Source organism: Lepisosteus platostomus, chromosome 16, assembly GCF_059453375.1.
Source record: "Lepisosteus platostomus isolate fLepPlt1 chromosome 16, fLepPlt1.hap1, whole genome shotgun sequence".
Classification (NCBI taxonomy): Eukaryota; Metazoa; Chordata; class Actinopteri; order Semionotiformes; family Lepisosteidae; genus Lepisosteus; species Lepisosteus platostomus.
Window position 1 is genome coordinate 21284324 of NC_142626.1, and position 14721 is coordinate 21299044.

At 38.1% G+C, this 14721-nt stretch overlaps 1 protein-coding gene across 1 annotated transcript; it reads left to right on the forward strand.

The window, feature by feature from the left end:
- The first annotated feature begins 6475 nt into the window (after positions 1–6475).
- On the forward strand, positions 6476–11746 carry LOC148647021 (cystatin-B-like). The gene is made up of 3 exons (XM_088609028.1): positions 6476–6612; positions 7168–7269; positions 11483–11746. The coding sequence occupies exons 1-3, from the start codon at positions 6538–6540 to the stop codon at positions 11621–11623; spliced, it is 318 nt and encodes a 105-aa protein (XP_088465154.1). The 5' UTR covers positions 6476–6537; the 3' UTR covers positions 11624–11746.
- The last annotated feature ends 2975 nt before the right edge of the window (positions 11747–14721 follow it).

Below are 14721 nucleotides of genomic sequence, written 5' to 3' on the forward strand. Positions count from 1 at the left end.
TGAGCTGCTTTCACATTAATGAGTTTATTAATTGTGTAAATATACACAATTAATTGGAAAAAAGAAACACAACAACTCCTCCTCCGCACTCTGGCCCTCCATTAGGTTTTGTTCTCCAAACACAGAATATTTAATCAAATTAACACACAGAATGTTTTACAGTAAGCTTTTCAGATATAAATACAGAAATTTGCTGTAGATGTTTATTACATGTCCTAAGGATTTGTTTTTTTAAAATAAAATATGATAAAAATGGTATTTTTTTCCATTTTATCTCCCCAAATAATTTTAAATGGTCCCTTTTCTGATTGTAAACTGACATCTATTCAATTTAATTTAGTTTTGGCACACAATCACACACAAGGCCAATTTTCCCAGAAGTCCCTCACAGGAAACCCATGTGACATGAACAACATACAGACTCCACACTGATAGCACCTGAGGACTTGAATTAAACCCCAGCAATGCTATTGCTGGCCTGCATAGCACCCTTATACTGTAATATTAACTATAAAAAGTTAATATTTTTTCTGTATATTATATTACTATTACTATTACTTCAGCCTAGCCTACTCACACCTTACATTATAGCCTGCTGCAACCATGGCTGCTGGTGTTGCTGTACATGCTATTGTATATCTCTATGTTGGCCCATCAGGTAGATACTGTACATCTGTTCTGACCAAACTATCCTATTCTCCTCCCCACATGTCCGGATGGTGCCTGGGCTGGGTACCATCTGAGTTGGATGCTGCATCACTGCCATGGATCCAAGAGGGACATTGTGGATATACAGTGCCTTGCGAAAGTATTCGGCCCCCTTGAACTTTTTAACCTTTTGCCACATTTCAGGCTTCAAACATAAAGATATAAATTTTTTATTTTATGTGAAGAATCACCAACAAGTGGGACACAATTGTGAAGTGGAACGAAATCTATTGGATTTTTGAAACTTTTTTAACTAATAAAAAAATGAAAAGTGGGGCGTGCAAAATTATTCGGCCCCTTTACTTTCAGTGCAGCAAACTCACTCCAGAAGTTCAGCGAGGATCTCTGAATGATCCAATGTTGTCCTAAATGACTGATGGTGATAAATAGAATCCACCTGTGTGTAATCAAGTCTCTGTATAAATGCACCTGCTCTGTGATAGTCTCAAGGTTCTGTTGAAAGCGCAGAGAGCATCATGAAGACCAAGGAACACACCAGGCAGGTCCGTAATACTGTTGTGGAGAAGTTTAAAGCCGGATTTGGATACAAAAAGATTTCCCAAGCTTCAAACATCCCAAGGAGCACTGTGCAAGCGATCATCTTGAAATGGAAGGAGTATCAGACCACTGCAAATCTACCAAGACCTGGCCGTCCCTCTAAACTTTCAGCTCAGACAAGGAGAAGACTGATCAGAGATGCAGCCAAGAGGCCCATGATCACTCTGGATGAACTGCAGAGAACTACAGCTGAGGTGGGAGAGTCTGTCCATAGGACAACAATCAGTCTTACACTGCACAAATCTGGCCTTTATGGAAGAGTGGCAAGAAGAAAGCCATTTCTCAAAGATATCCATAAAAAGTCTCGTCTAAAGTTTGCCACAAGCCACCTGGGAGACACCCCAAACATGTGGAAGAAGGTGCTCTGGTCAGATGAAACCAAGATCGAACTTTTTGGCCACAATGCAAAACGATATGTTTGGCGTAAAAGCAACACAGCTCATCACCCTCAACACACCATCCCCACTGTCAAACATTGTGGTGGCAGCATCATGGTTTGGGCCTGCTTTTCTTCAGCAGGGACAGGGAAGATGGTTAAAATTGAGGGGAAGATGGATGCAGCCAAATACAGGACCATTCTGGATGAAAACCTGTTGGAGTCTGCAAAAGACCTGAAACTGGGACGGAGATTTATCTTCCAACAAGACAATGATCCCAAACATACAGCAAAATCTACAAAGGAATGGTTCACAAATAAACGTATCCAGGTGTTTGAATGGCCAAGTCAAAGTCCAGACCTGAATCCAATCGAGAATCTGTGGAAAGAGCTGAAAACTGCTGTTCACAAACGCTCTCCATCCAACCTCACTGAGCTCGAGCTGTTTTGCAAGGAAGAATGGGCAAGAATTTCAGTCTCTCGATGTGCAAAACTGATAGAGACATACCCCAAGCGACTTGCAGCTGTAATCGCAGCAAAAGGTGGCTCTACAAAGTATTAACGCAAGGGGGCCGAATAATTTTGCACGCCCCACTTTTCATTTTTTTATTAGTTAAAAAAGTTTCAAAAATCCAATAGATTTCGTTCCACTTCACAATTGTATCCCACTTGTTGGTGATTCTTCACATAAAATAAAAAATTTATATCTTTATGTTTGAAGCCTGAAATGTGGCAAAAGGTTGAAAAGTTCAAGGGGGCCGAATACTTTCGCAAGGCACTGTAGCTATCGTTTAGGAGGAATTTACTGGTCTACAGAGATCTGCACACAGACGACATGATGGCTGGATGGATTAATACCCTCATCGTTTCCTTTTTTAAATTATATAAAGTTAGCATGCCCAAAGGGGTTGAGCAACCAGTTGACCTTGGACCCCTTGAGGTTTTTTCTCTCCTTACTAAGGAGTTTTTGGTTCCTCTCCTCTGTTGTCTTCTGGTCTTCTGTTTTGTATTGACAAAATGTATCATCAATTGTATTGTTAAGCGCCTTGGGGCAACCTTGTTGTGAGAGGCACTATACAAAAATAAATTGAATTGAGTTGAATTTAATTTACAGTTGTTACTTTTTGTTTGAATGGAATACTTTGGATATTTCTTCACATCTTCACAGTAAGAATGATGTGTTTCTTATATTTTGGGGTTTGCTTTTGCAATTATATTTTTTGGTAAAAATGGCAAATTTGCAATTTGTGGACTTCAATATTGTATGTTTTACTGTATTTATCAGCGTCATCAGGAAAAAGGTCTCAGTTAAGATTAGTTCATTTTTATTTGAAATACACCTTTTTAAAAGAGAGGTTGATAGTTTCTTATGACAAATAGGTTGTGGTGAGTTTTGATTTTGCAACTCAAAGTTTTTGAAAAAAAGTGATAGGGCTGTTGTTTTGACTGGTCATTTGCATAAGACATTACCACTGTCAGCCCTGTTTTATTAATATGTTAGTTTAAAAAAGGTTTTCACTGCTGTGAAAATAAATTTTATTAACAAATGAATGAAGTGATATGGATTTTAATTAGAGTTTTTGAGTGGTATTTGTTAGCCTTACATTTATCTATTAATTTTTGAAGTATTTTATCACGTCTGCCAGCACACCAGTGTGCAGTGGCAGGGTGGTTGGGAAATTTAAGACCTCACTGCGCCTCCTGGTGGTGTCACAGGGTAGTGCAGCCCTGCATTCGACAGTTGAGGAAAACAAGAACAAGGTGCTGCATGTCACCTCTGTACCCTACTGAGTCCAGTGTGGCATGCATACAGAGACCATGTGTATTCTAGATGGCTGCATCTGTAAATGAAATGGTAAACATTCATCTCATAAAAAAGACTTGTGATTACAGTATGTTAACACATTGTTTTACTTCTTATCAGCAATGTGGGTAAGCAAAATAAATGTTTTAATACATATAGAATTTAAACCAAGTGTTATATTCTAGTAAAGGACTGATTAAGAGGAGTTTGTACAACTTAGTCACCACATTATAGAACAAACTTTGCTGCTCTGAAATCACTTTTATTTAATAACATGTTTAAAAATGCAATAGAAATTTTATCCAAATTTGTATCTTCTAATTTCCATCAGTTTTAAACCCTTATTCTGAATGTGATTTTGTCGTAAATCATACTTTAGGTAAAAACCTCTAGTGGGTCCCATAATAAGATTATGGGAAATTGTAATTTCAAGTTACTGAAAGTTCATGTTACATTCCTTTAGTGGAAAAATAGAGTGGAGCAAGCATAATGCTGTCACCAGCAGGGATTTCTTTAACTTCAGTCTCAGTTTGTTTTTGCACTCACATAGTTTTGTTATTGGTGTTATGCATGTGGCAAATGACAAGCTGAGCTCCAAGCGCAGGTTTTAAGAGGAGCCTCAGGAATATTCTCAAAGGTTTGGTGGAATCAAGGCTATAATGAATAATGAAGAAGTAAATGACATGGGCAGACAGAAAGGGTGAGATGGAACAGAAACAACACTGGGAAAAAATGAAACAAGAGCAAAAAGACCCCACAGATTAAGTGCTGGGGAAAAAGAAAAAAGAGGAATGGTGTTTGCCAGTTCAGCTAGCACTGATTTCTCTAGCTCAATGTTCAGTTCAGTTTATTGTCACATGCACAAGTGCAATGAAATGTTTATTTGCATGTACTGTATGCTCCAATACAAAGAAATCAAAGGAATCACCAAAAACATAAACACAGAACTGCAGCAGCAGCACCAACAAGTTGAATTACAATTTAAAAAAAGTCAGACAAACAGTGTGAAAGAAAAAAAAATCAGTCTGAGCCAGTGGTAGGGGTAGAGATCAGTAATCTTACATCTTGTGGGAAGAAACTCTCTGAATCTGGAAGTTTGTGTCTTTATGCTCCTATAAGGCTTTCCTTATAATGCATAATGTTCAACAAAGAATGGACTGCAAAATGCTTTTTTACAAATGTTGGAACAACCTTTAATTTGTAAGGAAAGTGTCGCTGTGTTCAAAGAACACAATCTCAGTTGGCATTTTGCTACCAAAGATGCTAACTTCTGTATGTTTGTCATGCGAGGAACGGGCTAATAGAGCTTCCAAACTAGCCACTAGTTTACAGGCTCAGCAATATGTATTTTTCCGCCCTTCAACTGTCCAAGAGGCCAGCACAAAAGGCAAGCTACCTGCCTGCATATAAAATTGCTAAACAAAGCAAGCTGCTCTCTGAAGGGGAGCTTTTGAAGGAGTGTTTGATAGAAAACGTAGATATTCTTTGTCCAGAGAGCAAGAACAAATTTGAGAAAATAAGTTTATCATGCAGAACAGTTACCTGTCGGGTCGAGGTAATCGGTGAATACTTGGCTTGCAAGTTGAACGTCAACTTTTATTTTATTTTTTTTTAATTTAAAATATTTTTTCTCTCAGGTTTTTAATACACAGCCGCCAACGTCCTAATTTGCTCCAGGTACATGTCTGTAATTAAACGTACTTTTCTCTCCTGTATCAATGTGTTCAGTTCAGTGCTTCCACTCCTTTCTCTTCTGCAAATTAATCACAAGCTTTGGAGAAAAATGTCATTCTGCTTTCATCTTGGAGCTCGTGCTGAGATAATCTTGAAATATTTCCTTGTTCCATGGAATAGGTGTGTGAGTGAAGGAGTCCGGGTTGCATAACTGGTCTCATGATGAAATTTCCAACTGTACCATTTTTCTCTCAAGTAAAAATTTATTTTAGCCATGGAACTGTTGAAAGTGCATGAGAAACTTTCTTAGTTGAAGAGCAGAAAAAAAGACTAATATTGGGGAAATGACAGTGAAATTATATGATATAATCACATCAGTCTATAGTTTGCTATATCTACTTTTTTAACACAGTCATGTCTACTGGGCGAGGCACAGATGAAACAATATCACAAAAACAAGCAATGGAAATGCAATAAATACACACAGGCACATGCAAAATGTATCAAGAAGGACTTTTAGTGTAAATAAACTGACTTAGTGAGAAACGTTGTTTTAGTTCTAATATATTTAGGGAGTGATTTTAAGAATAAGAATAAAATTCCTTTCATTTATAATGGGGACTCCCCTCCACCACCACCATTGTGCAGCATCCACCTAGATGATAGGAGGCCATGATTGGTAAAGGCCAATGGGAAATTTGTGTCCCGGTCACTATTCTGGGGCGTAAGAACACACACAGACCGCAGGGTGAACACCTCCTACTGGTGACCTCCCACCTCCCACTAATACTGCTTTTAGCAGCAACCTTAGCTTTCCAAGGAGGTCTCCTATGTAGGTGGGTTGCAGGGTGATATGGCTGCTTGCCACATGGAGAGTACATTTTGCAATTCAGAGGAAGGCTTCACGAACTGGAGATCCAGTTACTTATAACCTGGGATATACTATAGAAAGCCTTGGTGATTTGCTCATTTGGCAGAGACACATGATTACAGAAATACAAGATTTTGTCTATTATTTATGATTATTAGAATTTAGTTCAATTGCTGTTTTTGAGGTTGAGAGTGATTTATGTCAACAAATAGAAAAAAATTCTTAGTCTTAGATATAGCATAAAAGACTGTCTTTCTACATTCAAATGACCTGCACAGCAGATGCCATACTGCCTTATATTACATAGAATGAAATAAACTATCACATTCCAACAGTCCAACCTCTCCCTATTATTTTTTTTTAATCTGTCAATGGGTGGGGCTCTGAATAGCAATTGGCTGGGATACAGGTGGAACCTGAACCTGTTGTGTTTAAAAGCAGGGAGGGAGAATCTGATTTTTCAGTCTTCAAGTAACTCAGTTACTGCGAGGTGCACATTATCAACAGTAACATCTGCTTGTTGATATATTCACTTCTGTAATCAAAATGGAAGATACTAGATGTGGAGGGTGGAGTGATCCTGAAAGCCCTATTTCTGAAGAACAGAGGATCTGCAATGAGGTGAGTCTTCATCTGTTAAGATAAAAAAGTCTTGCACTCCTAATGTAATCTGACTGCTTCAGATCTGGAATCACAATGTTTGTCATAATGATGCAAATACTCCTGTTCCACTGACATATACACATTTTCAAAACCTTAATATCTTATTCAAGATTAAACATAATCATCAAAAACACTGAAACAAAAAGATTGTTTTACAGGAAATTTGTGAAAAAATAAATGGGCAACAGGATCGTGCTTACTCTTTGAAGCACAAAGCTTAAATTTTATTTAAGATGACATAAAAAAAGGAGAATTTAAATAAACATAAGAATGGATGTTTGATATAATTCACTTTTACTATGTTGCTTAGTCTCTTTTTTCAGACACTAATATTTTACAGTAATACATAATAATGTAATATACTGTGTATTTCAAGATGACACAGCAAAGTTAGTATTATGTGGTATTTTTGTCACGTTTTCATTTCTAAATCTAATTTTACTCAAAATATAATCTGAAAATGTTAAGTTCTGTTCCTGCATGCTTAGCTAATGCAAACATTTTTACTTCAAGCTGAAACAAGAGGTAGAATACCGGACGGGGAAGATCTACTGTGTTTTCACTGCAACATTATACATATCACAGGTGGTGGCTGGAGTCAACGAAATCATTAAGGTGAGTTATGTAATAAAAGCCCTTTATTTTGACAGTTTACTGAAACATCTTTCTTAATTTCTTTGTTATAGGTTAATTTACTCACACCCATTTGACTCTGTCTGAAAGGCTGGGTATACAACACAGTAGAATTGTGTTGTATAGAGATAAAGTGACAAGAGAAAAAATAAGGGCTTTACCACAGAATAAATAGGTCTAATTAAGAGAATATTCACTTTTTACCAGCAGAATCAAAATACAACACCACAAACTTTTATAATAATAATAACTTTATTTTTTATAGCGCCTTTAAAGGTGGCTTCTCAAAGCGCTTTTCAGGATGACAACAACAATAAATAAGAAGAATATACAAGATAAAACACAATTACAATATATAGAGGAGACCGTGGATGGTGGTACTAAGAAAAGCAGAGGGGTGAAGAATGGAGCCAGTTAAGTAAAGGCGTTTCTGAAGAAGAGGGTTTTGAGTCTGGATTTGAAGGAGTTTAGAGAAGGTGACTCTCTGATATCCTTGGGGAGAGAGTTCCAGAGCTTGGGGGCATAACAGGAGAAGGCCCTGTCACCCATGCAATGTAGACGGGCTTGGAGAGTAGATTTAGATACCCCAGCGAGTAGAGCATTACAGTAGTCAATTCGAGAGAACACAAATGTGTTGATCAGCTTTTCAGTCACAGTTAGTGATAGCATAGGATGTAGTCTAGCGATATTTCTGAGGTGAAAAAAATATGTTTTGACAGTATGCTGCACATGTGGGTCGAATGTTAAGCCAGAATCGAATATAACCCCAAGGCTTTTCAATTTTGATTGAAGCTCAAGTACAGAACCATCTTCAGATAGGATTACAGGACTGGCAAGCATGACTTCAGTCTTGTCGTAGTTAAGATGAAGGAAGTTTTGAGTCATCCAAATTTTTTATGCCAGAGATGTAAATAGATAGAATAGAGACAGCCATATCAGTGTCAGGTTTGGTATGGATGTATATTTGAGTATCCTCAGCGTAAAAATGAAAGCTGAGGCCATGTGATCTTAAAAGCTGACCGAGTGGAAACATGTAAATGCTGAAGAGTAAGGGGCCCAGTATTGAGCCCTGAGGAACACCAGACTTAACAAGACCAATTTCAGACCTGTACCCATTAAGGGAGACAAAGTGACAGCGATCAGTGAAGTGAGATTTGAACCATTTGAAATCAGAACCAGAATCAGCAGCTATTAGAAGATCGTTAGTAACTTTGACCAGGGCAGTTTCTGTGCTGTGAAGTTGATGGAAGCCAGATTGGAGGGGTTCAAAAAGGTTGTTTGTCCTGAGGTTGTTATGTAACTGAAGTGTGACAGCACATTCTAGAATTTTAGCAAGAAAGGGTAAGTTGGAGATGGGGCGAAAATTGTTAAAATCGTCGAGAGCCATGTAAGGCTTTCTTGGCACGGGGGTAATGGCAGCAGTTTTGAGGACCTTTGGTACAATGCCAGTGCTAATGGATTCATGTATAATATTGAAGACAATGGGACAGAGAGAAGAGAAACAGCACTGAAATAAAGTGGTGGGAATGGGATCTAAAATAGATGTGGTGGGTTTCATGCGTGTAACTAGTTTATTGAGGGATGCTGAATCAAGAAGAGAGAAGCTGGAGAGAAGGGAAACAGAGAAGTTGGATGAGGAGGGAGGAGGTATGGAAATGATATGCATAGTGGAGAGAATGTGATGCCGGGTGTTGTCAATCTTAGAAATAAAGAAATCTAAGAATGCTTTGCAAAGTTGTGATGAGGCAGGTAATGTGGTGGGACAGTTTGGCTTGAGCAGTCTGTTGATGGTGGAGAAAAGATGTCTGGGGTTGTTTTGGTGATTTCCAATGATGTGAGAGAAGTAGGTGGATCTAGCAGACTCTGTAGTAACCTTATATTCAGATAAGTAATCTCTCCAAGCCTGATAATGTATATTTAGACCAGAAAGATGCCACCTACGCTCAAGTTTGTGAAAGGCTGCCTTCATGGATCGCAGATGGTCATTGTACCAGGGGGCAGGGCAAGAGAAGGAAATGGTTCGAGTTTTTAAAGGAGCAAAGGTGTTGAGGGTAGATAAAAGAGCACTGTCAAGTAATTGTATTTTGTCCTCTAGAGGGTCAGAGGAAGAGAAACAAGATAAGGAGGACAGAACTGAATTTGCAAACCTTGGGTGATCAATTGATCGCCAGTTGCAGTTTACAGAGCTTGGGGGGGAAGTGTTAGAAACAGATAATTCCAGATTGAAAAGAATGGCTAAGTGGTCAGAGAGATCAAGGGGAGAGCAGTGGGAGACAAAAGAGTCATTTGCAATAATTAAATTACCTATCTAATAGGTAGAAATACAGTAGCAGTCATTTAACAAATTCTGAGCATTCAGAGACTTTGGGGAGGTTTTTAGGTGTCCATAGACTTTTCCAATATATATTTTACTTGTGCCCATCAAAAAAGTGAATTTTTGTCATACTGTATGTACATCCCGCAAAAGTGCAGAAACACACTTTTCTAAATGTTTGCCTAAACACGATAAATAGCCTATTTAGCACTTCCAGTAAGTAAATGTGGTTGCAACAATAATGGATTTTATTTATTCTTTTCCTGAATTTTTATTGTTTTAAAAATTTTTAGAAGGCAAAGAAACCATCCCATGTCCTGTCTTCATGAAAATGCCTGCAGATTTAATACATGTGTTCAATCTCTATTTTTTATCCATGGTATTAGACATATTAGAGTAGACCTGCAAAAGAAAGTGCTACATCTTCAAGAAAGACAACAAAAATTAATTAGCTGTTTTTTCTTACTCTTTGTTCTGTACATTTTTTCTTTTTGCCTTTCTATTGTTTATTCAGTAAGGCATAAAAAAAACTTAAGATTCAGACTTGATGTCCAAGGGGTTCCATTGAATTCACCAGTTCTGTACTATCTACCTTCCAAGATAATTCAAGATTATTAAAGGGTACATCCATTCCAGGAGGACATTTACCTTGGGTTCCATTTAGGGACAGGATCTAAATGGTAGAAGCTCAGATCACTCCCTTACCACATGGGTTAAACTACAATTTGCAAAAGCCAGTTTTCTCCAGTTGGGAAAGGAGGTAGGAGCTACCGAATAGATGTTGAATATGCAGCCGCTCAGTTATCCTGAAGGTACCATGTTTGAAAAATAGGGGAAATAGAGCAGGGTGATCAGGTTATGGGCCATAATTGGGTGAAGCAGGGCTTACACATAGATTGTTCCCACCTCAGCTAGGGCTCTGAGTTTGCCCAATTCAGATGCTTAATGTGTGTAGTTTCTCTCACTGCCATTCAACCAGATTGGAGGATCTGGCACAGTGGCCTATGAATAAGTTTCACGTGAGAGTGCAAGAGATAATTAAGAGGTAATCAAATAGAAGCTAATACAGTATGACTATAAATTTAATCACAAAGCCTTAGGTAGTGCTTAAAACTTTATTTAGGGTCTCTTCGTTTCAACAATAGGGTAGCAATCATATCTTTTTTTTAAAAAAAACATTAAGCCAGTGACATTAAGTGGCATTGCCAATGACATGCTGAAAATTACTGTATGGTAAAATGTTATTTATTAAAAGCCTAGTTTCCAGCTGAAGAAAAACTCTGATTCATTTTTTTCAGTTATTCTACCTCAGTGCTTAAAGTTAAAAATAATAAATGCATCCATCCATGTTCTAACCACTTTATCCAACACAGTGTCACTGGCCAGCTAGGGCTATTCACGCCAAGCAACGGGTGTAAGGCAGGATACACCCTGGGTGGCCTGGGTGGGCTGCCAGTTCATTGCAGAGAACACAGTGACACATTCACACCACCACCAGTTTTCCTGGAGTCCAGTGAATCTACCAGTATGTCTTTGGACTGTGGGAGGAAAAGGATCACACAGAGGAAACCTGCACAAACCATAATTGCACCCCAGGAACTGAACACAAGGTTTCAGCTTTGCAAGCCAGTAATGTTAAGAACTGTATGCTTTTGTGTCTGTCCTGTGATGGACTGGTGTCCTCTCCAGAGATTATTCCACTTTGCTTGAGTGGAATAGGAAAAGGATAGATGAAAGGAACAATATATATATATGTATCCTGTTTATATATACATAAACATTTATATGGACACTTGGTTTTAATTACAGTATATTATTAAGCTGATTTTTATTCTTACTTAAACTCAATAACTAATCCAGTTTCTTCTGCATCCATTGCAGGTCCACGTTGGAGAAGATGACTACATCCATGTTGAAGTGTTTGTTCCTCTGCCCTGTCATGGTTCTAAGCCTCAGCTGACTGATGTGAAGACAGGCTTTCATAAGGACAGCCCTTTTGAAATTTTTAAACCAAAACCCTAAAATTCATGCTCTTTCCAGTTTTATCCAGGGGTAAAATATAGTTGAAAACCACGAATTCATAATATGTGAATTGTTTACAAATGTTGGAATTGTTGACGTGCGATTGTTGAAAAAACTAAACAATAATCAACTATTCTAAATAAAAATAAAATTGAAAAAAAATTAAGAATGAAATTGTTTCCATTACGTTATAGGAAACACATATAAAATTAGTTTTGTCAACTGTTGTGGACTCAAGACGAAACCATACAACAACAAGAACAACAACATCAATAATAATATATTATTATTATATAAAATAATGTTTTACCAATTCAGAATGAAGATCTGTAAAGGAATACTTCTAAGTTCACCTATTGCTTTAAAAATATCTGTTTTTCTTAACCTTTATACTTTCTAATTGAATGTGTTCTGCTTGGTATGGTGCTAAATTGCTTAGTAAGAAAGGTGTGTACTTTCTTTGTCCCATAATTAAATAACCTCTGGGAGGGAGCAGCTGTTACTTACTATCTACTGCACTAGTTTAGTGCTGAGTACCATGGGATCACCCACACTTAGTACATTGCTTTCAGTGGGATGCAATTGACCCATTGGGTAATGTACTGTATCACAGTGGCTTACATTTTGCCTTAAAAGTGATACTGTACATACACATACTGTGACACTTTAAATGTGCACAAATGTCTACACATTGGGAATTTATTTTTTATGACTGGCAACATTTATGTACACACAATACTTCAAAGGAAAGTCTCATGCATTTTTGATCTCAGAATGTTTTCTAATTTACGTCTGTGGATCTTTCCTTAAACTGTTGGTAAAAAAAAACAGAACCAGCCACTGCAAAGCAAAAAAACAAACTAAACAAAAGCCTACAGTAGCTTTTTGAGCTCATTGAGCTGCTAACTAAGTTAATCATTGTCATTCCTCACTATAACCCTGAACAGCTAAACTGCTTATCGGTATTATAACAAAACAAATGGTCAATTGCAATAAACTTTTGGATTTAGCATACAGCTGACTACTTAATTGCAGAACTAGCAATACAGTCCTATCTGGAAATCATCTCCAGCTTTCAGCTTAAGTTCCAACATCAGCCAGGGCTCTCCGTTTGCCCATACCTCACAGTGCTTAATGTGTTTGGTTTCTCCATTGTCACTCCACCAGCTTAGAGGATCTGTCACAGAAGCCTATGAATACGTTTCACATGAGAGTGCAAGAGGTAGTTAATAGCCACATAGAAGTTAACACAGTATGGCTATAAATATAATACTGTTACAAATGGGGGATTACGAAATGGTGAAATCAGGATTTGACTGAGTGGTTTAGACAATAAATAAAATAATAAAAGAATTATTCAAAACCACCACTTGTAAGTGATTTCTAGTAACATACCTGAGTGGTTGGTATAATTAGAGGTGTAGTGTGCTCTCTGAAGGCACCAGTTCTGTAGGGTTTGGGCATTTACTGGGACAATTATTAATTGTAGCAGTAACTCACAAAATTGATTCTTTTGATGGCTTAAGAATCCAACCATGAGATATAACTCAAACAACGCACACACACAGGTACTAATACATGAGGATACATTTATTAATACATAGAATATGCATATAAACCTAACAGATCTTATCGAGAGGGTTATCAGAATACAAAAGGTATATATTCAGTCAGTTACGAAGTGTTACATATATCAAGAGGACATACGTTCAGTATATCATTCATTTAGACCGTTTCGTAAATGAACTTGGTTATAACTTCTACATTAGATACTCAAAACAAGTACATACAGTGCCTTGCGAAAGTATTCGGCCCCCTTGAACTTTTCAACCTTTTGCCACATTTCAGGCTTCAAACATAAAGATATAAATTTTTTATTTTATGTGAAGAATCACCAACAAGTGGGACACAATTGTGAAGTGGAACGAAATCTATTGGATTTTTGAAACTTTTTTAACTAATAAAAAAATGAAAAGTGGGGCGTGCAAAATTATTCGGCCCCCTTGCGTTAATACTTTGTAGAGCCACCTTTTGCTGCGATTACAGCTGCAAGTCGCTTGGGGTATGTCTCTATCAGTTTTGCACATCGAGAGACTGAAATTCTTGCCCATTCTTCCTTGCAAAACAGCTCGAGCTCCGTGAGGTTGGATGGAGAGCGTTTGTGAACAGCAGTTTTCAGCTCTTTCCACAGATTCTCGATTGGATTCAGGTCTGGACTTTGACTTGGCCATTCAAACACCTGGATACGTTTATTTGTGAACCATTCCTTTGTAGATTTTGCTGTATGTTTGGGATCATTGTCTTGTTGGAAGATAAATCTCCGTCCCAGTTTCAGGTCTTTTGCAGACTCCAACAGGTTTTCATCCAGAATGGTCCTGTATTTGGCTGCATCCATCTTCCCCTCAATTTTAACCATCTTCCCTGTCCCTGCTGAAGAAAAGCAGGCCCAAACCATGATGCTGCCACCACCATGTTTGACAGTGGGGATGGTGTGTTGAGGGTGATGAGCTGTGTTGCTTTTACGCCAAACATATCGTTTTGCATTGTGGCCAAAAAGTTCGATTTTGGTTTCATCTGACCAGAGCACCTTCTTCCACATGTTTGGGGTGTCTCCCAGGTGGCTTGTGGCAAACTTTAGACGAGACTTTTTATGGATATCTTTGAGAAATGGCTTTCTTCTTGCCACTCTTCCATAAAGGCCAGATTTGTGCAGTGTAAGACTGATTGTTGTCCTATGGACAGACTCTCCCACCTCAGCTGTAGTTCTCTGCAGTTCATCCAGAGTGATCATGGGCCTCTTGGCTGCATCTCTGATCAGTCTTCTCCTTGTCTGAGCTGAAAGTTTAGAGGGACGGCCAGGTCTTGGTAGATTTGCAGTGGTCTGATACTCCTTCCATTTCAAGATGATCGCTTGCACAGTGCTCCTTGGGATGTTTGAAGCTTGGGAAATCTTTTTGTATCCAAATCCAGCTTTAAACTTCTCCACAACAGTATTACGGACCTGCCTGGTGTGTTCCTTGGTCTTCATGATGCTCTCTGCGCTTTCAACAGAACCTTGAGACTATCACAGAGCAGGTGCATTTATACAGAGACTTGAT

What these genes read in the sequence shown, in the direction of transcription:
- LOC148647021 (XM_088609028.1), top strand. Translation starts at nt 6,538, where the DNA reads ATGGAAGATACTAGATGTGGAGGGTGGAGTGATCCTGAAAGCCCTATT. An exon ending in AACAGAGGATCTGCAATGAG is followed by an intron (nt 6,613 to 7,167) that starts GTGAGTCTTCAT and finishes TTTTACTTCAAG; the next exon opens with CTGAAACAAGAGGTAGAATA. An exon ending in GAGTCAACGAAATCATTAAG is followed by an intron (nt 7,270 to 11,482) that starts GTGAGTTATGTA and finishes CATCCATTGCAG; the next exon opens with GTCCACGTTGGAGAAGATGA.